Source organism: Triticum aestivum, chromosome 4A, assembly GCF_018294505.1.
Source record: "Triticum aestivum cultivar Chinese Spring chromosome 4A, IWGSC CS RefSeq v2.1, whole genome shotgun sequence".
NCBI lineage: Eukaryota > Viridiplantae > Streptophyta > Magnoliopsida > Poales > Poaceae > Triticum > Triticum aestivum.
Genome location: NC_057803.1, coordinates 1,999,070 through 2,009,876, shown reverse-complemented (window position 1 = coordinate 2,009,876; position 10,807 = coordinate 1,999,070). Strand labels below are relative to the sequence as shown.

Genomic DNA, 10,807 nt, shown 5'->3' with positions numbered 1-10,807 from the left:
ATACATGGTCACTGTCGGAAAAGGTTGCATCAGCACTGGACACACACCCGATTCATGAGCAGGTTTTAGACACGTGTCACACAACTCCGTGTTACACTCTGCAATAAAGTGTCCTTGCTCACCGCAACGGTAACAAATCATCCTCTCTTTTTTGCGCGCCCACCTAGCAGTCCGCTCACCATCCTTGTCCGAAATTCTGTCAGAACCAAGATCACGACCCTTGGCCCCATCCTGCGAGGGCACCGGGGCCTTGGTAGAAGCCAGCGCAGTAACCACTTCCATCGCCTCTCCTGTTAAGGCTGTGGACTGCACGCCCATAGATTCCGACGGCTTGCCCGTACCGAGGGCATCAACGTCCGCCGTGACGGTCGTGGCCGGCGGCGGTGGAGGAGGGGGGCGTTGTCTGTAGTGGGACGGATGCCTAGCCCCGCCCCGACCACCATGAAAACCCCGGTAGCCACCCCGGGAATGATAGTCCGGCCCAGACGCCCCCTCCATGAAGTTTCCCAATGGCGCGAAAAACGGCCTCTCCTCAGAGCCGTCACTTTGCCACGCGTATCCACGGTCGCCCCCGGTCTATGACGATCCCCGGTGTTGTCCATCTCCATATGAATTTATACCGTCGTCGCCCCACCGGCCTCGAGGGGGACCGCGCGCAGCCTGCGCCGAGCTATTAACGGCCCGACCCGTCGCAACGCCCTGAGCAGTCTGGTGAGATCCATTCACCCCGCGACCAGCACTGGCAGCGCGATCCTCGACGGGCGCGGTGCCTATCCCGCCGAAGGGGTCTGCACCGTCGTGTGATGCTGCAGCTGCTGCCCGGCTCTCTACGGCGGCAGAACTGGCCTAGGGTTGGCCTGAAGCGGCGCCCTAGGGTTAGGGGCCGGGGGTGCAGTCCGGTTGGGCGGGGGCGGTTGCTTTTGTGGCGGCGGCGGAGCGGCCTTGTGCGGCGGCGGTTGTCCACGCCCTTGCCCGGCCATGCCCACGATCTGGGAGCGGCGCAGTGGTGGGATCCTCGCGGCGCGTCCCAGCGATGAAGAAGGAAAACCACTGCGATCCTCGCGGCGCGTCCCAGTGATGAAGAAGGAAAACCAGGTCGAGCGACTCTACGTCGCGGCGATATCGATCTTGCATGTGACTCGCACCCCGATATCACCCCATGCAGCCCATCGGGCACTAGATCCAACGGCATCACCCGGGCCGTACACTGGGCCTCATACCCAGCCCGACTCGGGCTATGCACAGCCGAAACAGCCTCTGGCCCAACAATCCCAAGCAGGAGATTCAAACGCACCGACGCGCCGCCCGGATCGGCGGCCGGCGGCGGCGGTTGAAGTGCTGCCGGACCTTGTTTCTTTTTCTTGCGCGTAACCCTCGTCCATCCATCTGAGGGGAAATAATCTGACAAAGTATGAGGCACCAAAGTTACCTTGGGAAGGGAACCTTTCCATGGCTTGATCTTCATCGACGAGGGTTTACCGAGCCCCTCCGATTTTTGATCCAAAACCTTCCTGTCCTTGTGCCCCTTGGCCGGCGCGAGCATCGAGAACGATTCACACAGAGGTGTGGATAACTTGGTCTTTACGTCAGTAGTCATTGGCAAGACGCGCCCGCCCACGTTGTCTTCGTGGTCCGCGAGAACCCAAAACCTTCCTCCGATGTTCGGCTTAGGTATTATGGTCTCGAAGTCCGACACTAGATCGACAACTTCAATTGGCTCCTCCTCATGCAAACTCTCCTGCACACAATCAAGAACAACAATCTGGAAATCATCAATAGTGAAACACGCACCTGCATGAATCCGTTCATCCGCGTCCAAATAGCGGCCCGCGAGGATGTCATGATCTCGATCTCAAACCGTCGTCCATCTTGACGACGCATGATTGTAGAGGAATCCGTCCCTCCCTGATCCAATCTTCTGGCCATCCTCGAAATGGATCCTCCATCTGGCGGGGGCCAAATGAGGGACTCCCCCCCCCCCCCCCCCCCCCCCCCCGAGACGGATCTGGCGATGGCGGCGTTAGCGCCGGTGGCGGTGGTTCTGGTGGCGGCAGAGACGACGGCGGCAGGATTGCCCCGCCCTCGCCCGCACCCTCTCTCATGGCTCACAACTACTAATAGAAGAAGTGTATCTGTTCTATCATCAAACGTTGTATCATGGGCATTATGAGATAGCCAACGATTAAAATGTGAGGAGCTATGCCAACGACAACGGTGGTGAGTTCTGCAACAGTGAGATCGTTCACACTGTTTATGAATACATTGAAACTTCAGTGTAGTCCGAACTTTGTCCAAACCTGAGAAGTATAAAATGGAAATTCTTTTCTATTCTCATGTTCAACAGCAACAGTTAAGAACATGACCTCAAGCAGCTAGGTGTGGTCAAAACTTCACTGGCTTTGCCCTGTCCACCTTTGTAAGCTTCATTATAGTTTACTTCATTTCAAATTTACTCTACTGGCGATGTGTCCAGTGAAAACTTGATTTGGGTGAAAATCTGAAAACTTGCCTCATGCACCATTGATTCCACAACGAACAGCATCTGGTCACCAAAATGGGCTAAGCCCATTTTCCATCAACCATGATAACAAGGGAAACAATGTTCAAAAGGATTAAACGGGTTCTGGTCTTTTACCCAGCACCAACACTAGATCCAGTGACTCACAGCAGTAGATGCAGTTGTTCCCAGGTAGAAGAAGGAGAACAGAAAGCTCCATTGGCCGATCCTTTCAGATGCATTACCCTAGATACACTATAGCCCTAGATCTAGGTTGATCGAGTCGTCGTCCCCTCGCAGGCGCTTGTTAGGCTTCTGGCTCCCCTCAGGGCCAGCCTTCTCCTCCTTGCATTGACTAGCGGCGGCAGCAGGGGCTGGGACGCTAGCATCGTCCATGATCGACCTCACCGAGAAGCTCCTGTCCATGTGCTTGTCGAAAACCTTGAAGGTGTGCGTCTGTTCGACGTATTTTTGTGATTACCATTTTCAGAAGATATAAGTATAAATGTATTTTTTTTAATTGCAAGTTATACACATCTATGTTTTATATTGGGTGTATACGTACACACACGCATTAGGCGATCCTCGATGATGCAATGGTACGTGCATGCATGCATTTTGGGTTTGCTCACGTACTAACCAATTTATACTTGCACTTGATGCTCCGTGGCATAGACTTATACACACATGCAGGTTACAATCAGAAGGCTGAGTCCACATCTACGACACGCCCACAAGATAACATACCGTATGCGTATTTCTTTAATACCCGTATATACCGGTCGGCGAGCACGTGTATACGTACTTGAATACCTGAGGTTGTTTCAACCAGCAAACCCCGGAGATAAGATGAAGATGGCGATCGAATGAACCAGGCCCACCGGTCAGCTGTGTAGCTCAGGTACGTGCGAGTTTGGTTTTGTTTTCCTTGTGCAGGCGTACGCGCTAAGAAAGGGAGAAAATAAGCACCAACGGAGCTCGTAGACGGGATTTGATCTCTATCTTCCCACGAATATCGGAACAAACGCTCGCGCTCTGCCTATCTCCCTTCCCTATAAATACAGAGGCACAAGGCCATTCGCAGGGCTCACGGAGGCACGGCCGGAGAGGCAACTCACGCACGCACACATCCATCGCATAACACCTCCAGCACCCATCCATCCACCACGCAGCACTCCATTCATTCATCACGCAAGTCTGCAGAGGAACTCCCTCACGCATCGGCTCGCATCTACCCGGCAGGAGGAAAGACGCAGGCACCCGAGCCGGCGTACAAGGAGCTCGGCGGCTGCGACATGGACGCGAAGCTCACCTTCCCCGAAAGTAAAACTTTGATCTAACCCATCCCTTTCCTTGTTCCTTCTTTGCATATAGCATGCACACACACAGGTCGGGAGCGTTGCCGAAAGCAATGTTCGCATGACCGGACCCCCGTCGGAGATGGAGCCGCCGGACCGGAAGGTGAAGTGGACGTCGCCGGAGATGGTCTTCACCAAGCCAGCGCCACAAGGAACGACAAAGAGGTCGTCATCACCACATGTTGTTCGCCTCGTCACGACGGTTAGGCCAAGACGACGACACGGAGCACGCCACGACGCCGCCCACCGTCGAGGTCGCCAGGTCGATGCCCCGGAGGTCGACGCCACGGTGGCCACCCCAGTCATCACCGCGCGACGAGGACGACACGTCGCCGGAGCTCATCTTCACCAAGCCCGCGCTATGGATGCTGATGCCACCGAGGTCGGTGTCACAGAGGTCGACGCCACTGTGGCCACCCCAGTCATCACCGCGCGATGAGGACGACGCGTCCCCGGATCTCATCTTCACCAAGCCAGCACCGCAAAGAACGACGAAGAGGTCGTCATCACCGCCTGTTGTTCACCTCGTCAGGACGGTTCGGCCAAGACGATGGCACCGAGCACGCCACGACGCCGCCCACCGTCGAGGTCACCGAGGTCGGTGTCACAGAGGTCGACGCCACGGTGGCCGCCCCCCACTCATCACCGCTCGACGAGGGCGACGCGTCTCTGGAGCTCATCTTCACCAAGCCCGCGCTATGGACGCTGACGCCACGGAGGCCGATGCCCCGGAGGTCGACGCCACGAAGGCCGCCACCTGCTCATCACCGCTAGATGGTGGACGCCACGGAGATCGTCATCATCACTCGCGACCGCTTTATCACGAGGGTGCCGCGGAGGACGATGATATGGAGCACGCCACGAAGAGCCTGTCGTCGATGTCGTCAAGCCGGCCCCATGGAAGCCGACGACACGGAGGTCGCCGAGATGTCATCCCCTTCGTCACGGTGACTCCATGTAGCTCGACGGCACCGAGGGCCTCATCACTCCTCACATCTACTTCATCATGATGAGGCAGCGGAAGACGACGAAGTGGAGCATGCCACGACGTTGCCCGTTGTCGATGTTATCAAGCCGCCACCATGGCGTGGAGGTCGATGGCACTGAGGTCGCCATCACCGTTCTACGGAGCCCGTGTCCGCTTCATCGCACAAGAGAAACATCATTCAAGAAGAAGCACGCCTATCAAGCCGTGCGTTCTTCCGTGAAGACGGAGCACTTGCTGGCGGCTCCTTGAGGTGGACGCGTTGAAGACATCGTGCAACCTGTAACATCGCCGAAGCACTCGCCGGCGGTTCTTCGTCGGCACCTACCAGCAACATCGAGCAACGGTGCAGCCAATGTTGTGACGGAAGCAAACGATGCCCTACCTCTGAGCCGACGCCTTGCCGGGTCCGCCTTTCCCTCGTCACAGCAGGAGCATCCGGTTCGACGGCCGGCTTCCCATCACCGAGAGACCACCTTGTGCCACAAAGTGCCTCTAAACTATCGCTAAATAGGCGAATTAGTATGCACACTATGCCTCATGTGCACGTACATGGGCCATGCATGTACGTGGATGTTGGCTGGATGGCAACGTACGCGTTCATTAGATTCACAAAAAGAAATGCATGGAAGAAGCTACACATGAGCTATCACCCGAAGACGAAGCCAATGAAGCTGTTCGACACCATCTACTTCGTCATGCTCGGTGTCGCCAAAGATGGAGACGCGCAGCACCCCACCTCCTGCTTGTCCACCCCGTCTTACTGTAGAGCTCTGAAGATGAACATGTGAGCACGGCGACGTCCACTCCGCGCCCGGACGCGAAGTGAAGGCTGAGGTCCTACACCACGATGCCATGATTCAGATAGCCTCCTACCCCCGTGTCGCTGCTACCGGCGCCACACTCATTCGGAGGCCGAAGCCGAGAAAGTCGGCGCCGCCTGAGGACAAGGTGCGGCCGCAGGGCGACGTGACTTCAACAACAACACCGTTCCTCTACGATCTCGTGAGACGATGCCTTGACTACGCCGACTGCCGTGGACTCGGCGTCTGACCGGGACGAGGTGTCGACCACTCAGGCCATGCTGGCGCGAGCAACGCTACGGTCATACACCGATGATGGTCTCCACCGACAATTACTCCCGCAAGGCGTAGCCCCTTGCACACCCTGAGAAGCTACTGGTCGTCGAGAAGTCCGAGCCGAGCGCGATCCATGCTACCCCAACAACAACTCCTCCAACGCCGTCAAGACCGACGAGGCATGACGGCGAGGGCAAGCGCGGCCACCGCAAAGGCCACGCTAATTGCGGCGCGTGTACCGACGAGGACATGGGCTCTGCCGCCGCCCACACACACATCACCATCATCATGCATGGAGAACGCGAAGCGAAGACGACGAAGACGACCACACAGCTCAATCGGAGGTATCCCGCGGAGCAATCCGCGGGAGTAATTAACCGGGAGCTTTTCGAGGCCCCGGGAACCAGGAGATCACACAATCGCCACAGCCATCTTGGCCGTGCTAGTAGGCCACGGAGCGCACCCTTTTTTTTGGGATATTGTAATTTTATTTATCCAGTGAGATTAATGAAATACATGTTCCCGTATCTCTTTTTCTTTTGTGTACTATAGTACACTGGCACGCCCGCATACACAGTTTTCTTTCCCCGGCGTCTGAGAGAAACACACTCCCTTCTTCCCTTCTCCCCGGAGTCCTTAGCCGATGTTTTTCTCGTGTCAAACAGCGTCGAGCCAATAAGATCCTCAATTTCATCTGGCAGGGTGTACCACTCATCATCGTCATTGATCTTATTGACGAGCTCCTCCGCGGAGACACCGACCAGCTCCTCCGCCACCTCACAGAAGATCATCAGGTTCATTGCGCCTGTAGCATCCTGCACCTTCGCCTTCAGCTTGTACCTAGCATGCCCACAAGGCCAGAACATAAGTGTGGTAATCAGTGACTCATGAAAGAGCAAGTATGCACTGAGAACCGATGAGGCAATGGCACCATAGCGTTGCAGGTCCCTACCACTGAACTGGCATCATCGGGCCACATCGGGCACACCTGTATTTCCTTGGAGCCCTGGACATCGACTTTTGGCAGGTGTCGCATCCAAGATAACACCAACCACTGGTGCAATCTATGTCTATCAGGGAGACTCTGCACAAAAACATGGTATCCTGCAAGTGAACACAGATACGTGAGTGAAACGGATATGCTTTGCACACATAAACGAGAAGAGCAGCAAACTTGATTTACCTCATCGTACTCTTCTCGATCGAGGCCTTTTAGCTGTTCGATTGTTCGCCAACTCTCGGCCAGCTTCTGAGCTGGAGTTTTTTCTGGAACAGGGTTTGCCTGCTGAATGAGCAAACTGTGTGCACGCGAACCAGTTAGCAATGTACAAGTACAACTTAGATCAATCATCAACAAAGGTGTATAAACTTTATGAAGTCCACTCACTTCGCACGGAATTCTTGCACCTCTGGTATTTCCAAATCCAGATAGTACTTTTAAGATGTTGTAGAGCAAACTATAACAGCCAAAGATCACAAACAAATGGCACAAGAAGATTTCAGTGCACAGTGCACACTATTGCATCGAATGATAGACAGACTAAAGTTTTACAAGAAAGAAAGGACTGTATTTCAACAGTATCCCATGGTAGAAACCGACAAATGTAACGGCGGATCAAGGATTAACCTGATGATGAGGAAGTAACAGACATCCCCGCAAAGACAACAACAAGTGAGGTGTCTTGGCCTTTCTCCAGCATATCCTCAGCAAAACCAGAAGCAATATCTCCATATAGTGTGACACTCAGTGCCCTTCCTCTGTAAATGGTAACTCCAGCAGTGAGGAGCTATCAATGGACGTCAATCATCCAAAAGAAAGAACTGTATTCCGTTACCTCAAATCCCGAATTCTTGCATTGCAAATTTCTATAACACGTGATTTTTTCAAGACTTCCTGTAGCTCCCCGGCATACACTACGTGACCCAGAACATCTGCACAATTTATATCAGCACATGTAAGAAAATGAATGAGATTACGAGATACACATGTGGCAGGTCTGACTCTGATCAAATATTCAGTTCCAATAGAACCTACCTGTCAATAAGCTGTTGTCGTCGCACCTATAACGGAGATCCTTAAATTTCACAAACTCAAAGCTGTGGAGGGGTATCGAATCAATATCTACCTCTATCTCAGTGACCACCGTCTGCCTCCCAAAGTACATAGTCCACTCATTGCTACAGGACATATAGTAGTCTCTCTGCGAATCAACATGAAAATCTGACAAGGCATAGACCTTCCCTTCAACTAGCAGATCTTCAAACCACTCTATATCGCCGGGTTCTACACGCGCCTGCATAGTTTTACCCTACAAGTGGAAAACAACCAGAAGAATCAGTGCATTGAAGACTCAAAGGATGGTAATTTAAGGTTAGTAGCCAGCAAGCAATGTGATTTATCGGTTTAACGTTCAACTTAAGGTAGGGAATGCATCACCTGATCATCGATCAGAAGGCAGTCAAGGCCGAACAAAGTGTCATCTTTTGGATTGAAGGACTCCCACAGCCGCGAGACGCGCACCCGCACTTTACATTTGTCCATTCCATATTCTAACTGAGACAGTGGGGTGAACTCATCCCCAGCTGAACCCATTTTGGCCTGGATGGCTTGAAGCTGCAAGTTAGCACAGAGAAAAAAAGGAAATAGTGATCAATCTTAAGTGACCAATAGTATTTTTTCACCAGTAGTATGAAAGCCTGAAATTAACTAATGGACTATTTTGATTTCTCGTCATAATTTTTTTGCTTACTGAACATGGGTATTAACTGGTTTAAATTTCCGAGTTGTGTATTTGTGAGGAAAAGGTGTCAGTTGTGTTACCTGTAAAGCTGTTTTGGGATGAAATATCTTCTATTTTTCGTGTAGTATATATTAACAGCGATTTAGAGTAATAGAAATGCTTCCAATGCTGCTGTCACTATGTAGCGTAGTATATGGAAAATTAGAACAACACGATTTTCAATCAACAAGTGTGGCATCAGCCACTAGAATATACTGCAAAAAAAAAAGATTTTAACATATAAAACCCTAGCGGAACAAGGGGAAAATCACCACAAGAGAAGAGTAGTACAATGAGGCTCCTGTCCGCCTTCGGGATGCAAACATTTAGGAGTGTAATAAATCGACCTGACTCCAAGTTGTGGTGGGAAGCAAGAAAACAAATCCAAATAAATGCTAAGGATGAAGTACTGAGGCCAAGTCAGATCACAAACCCGACAGAGTAGTACTAGAACATCGAAGCTGTTCAAGGATGCGGAAAGCGCTACTGGAGGAATCGGGCCGGGTGGTTGGCGAAGAATCGTTCGTGTGGACATCCGGGAGAAAATCGACCGCGAGAACAAGGGAATCGAGACGAAAACTAGCAATGAGAGTCAGAGGACGGAGAAGGAAGACCTGGGTTTACCTCCGGAACCGAATTCGTACCCGTCGCCGAGAAGAACGAAGCTTGCTGGAGATTCTTTTTTTGAAAGGGCTTGCTGGAGAGTGAAGACTCTTGGTCTTGAGAAGGAAATGGACCAAGGACAAGGAGAAAGGGGAGGAGGAGGAAGAGACGGGGTTGGACCGGTGGCGGAGCCTGGGCCGGTGTCCTGTCAAGCCCGAGAGGAAACTATAAAAAAATGACCCCCAGTCTTAAAAGCCTACGAGTTCCTGTCAGGCCCATTGATGGGATATGACATGCTCAGTCCCAGTATTTTCTTCTGACAATAGTATATATATTTTGATGAAAGCGTGAACACTCGGGTGCTGCACCCCTACATTCCAAAATTATTTAGTACTAAAAAAACTCAAAAGATCTTGAAACATTTTGGAATCAAATATAACCAGGTATTGTACTCATATAAAAAGTTTGGCAAAGAAATTATTCCCATTGACTTCAAGGTAAAAAACAAAACAAAATTATGACAATAATATAGCATGAATAGCATTTGTATCTAGCTTTTTTTTTGTGAAATCTTTGACCTCGGATACAATGATAGTCATTCTCTGTTTAATCTTTTCATACGGGAGCAATATTTGGTCATGTTTGATACCATAAAAAGTTTTAGGATTTTTTGGACTTTTTTATTTACTAAATTATTTTCGAACATAGGAGGGTGAAGCACCTGGGTACTCCTACGTATTTTCGACATTTTCATCCCAAAATATAGATTAATGGACCTACGTAGGAAACCTTCAAGAGCATGTTAGGTAGACTGCAACAATTGAAACAGGCTGCATGCGTCAAATGAGCCAGGCTAAGGAGACCTGGTTGAGAAAAAACAATGTACGCATGTAATTTGGTCTGATGCATGGTGATTGATGGTAATTTCCGTTGGTAGCATGCATTGTTTGTTTGTGTCTACTTCTCGCATGCGCTCTGGGAGGAGGATGCAACTTCACACGAAAAAAAAGATAATCTTTCTCAGACCGTGATCCGCGCGAGTCTGCATGTGTGGAAGCAGATGAATCAGTGATATGTCTATTTTACATCATGTTTTCCTACTATTATTTATAATATTTTTATATATACTAATACTTTATGAAGTAATTCTAATGTCTTTTCTTTTATAATATGCAAGGCTTACACAAAGATGGAGAATACCGGTAGCTGAAATTCTGGACCTAAAAAGGCTATGTCAGGACACCTATTCTGTACATCTTCAAACAAGCTAAAAATTTACGGAGAATTATTTTGAAATATATAAAAAATAATAGAGCAAATAACTACTGGAGGGGGCCACCTGGTGACCACAAGACACCAGGGCGTGCTAGGCCCCCCAGGCGTCCCCTAGTGGGTTGTGGTCAGCCCAGTCCACCTTCGGTGCCCATCTTCTGGTATATAGGTCATTTTGACCTATAAAAAAATAGGGAAAACTTTGTTTTTGCCACTCTAATTTTTGCCCACTT

General features: G+C 50.9%; 1 protein-coding gene across 1 annotated transcript; it reads right to left on the bottom strand.

Annotated features, from left to right (window-relative positions):
• Nucleotides 1-6,321: 6,321 nt before the first annotated feature.
• On the bottom strand, nt 6,322-9,487 carry LOC123084676 (replication protein A 70 kDa DNA-binding subunit A). Its single transcript, XM_044506160.1, has 9 exons — nt 9,324-9,487; nt 8,357-8,533; nt 7,955-8,228; nt 7,755-7,851; nt 7,547-7,677; nt 7,307-7,376; nt 7,103-7,217; nt 6,872-7,023; nt 6,322-6,759 (listed from the first exon to the last, which is right to left on the bottom strand). The coding sequence occupies exons 2-6, from the start codon at nt 8,510-8,512 to the stop codon at nt 7,357-7,359; spliced, it is 678 nt and encodes a 225-aa protein (XP_044362095.1). The 5' UTR covers nt 8,513-8,533; nt 9,324-9,487; the 3' UTR covers nt 6,322-6,759; nt 6,872-7,023; nt 7,103-7,217; nt 7,307-7,356.
• Nucleotides 9,488-10,807: the final 1,320 nt, after the last annotated feature.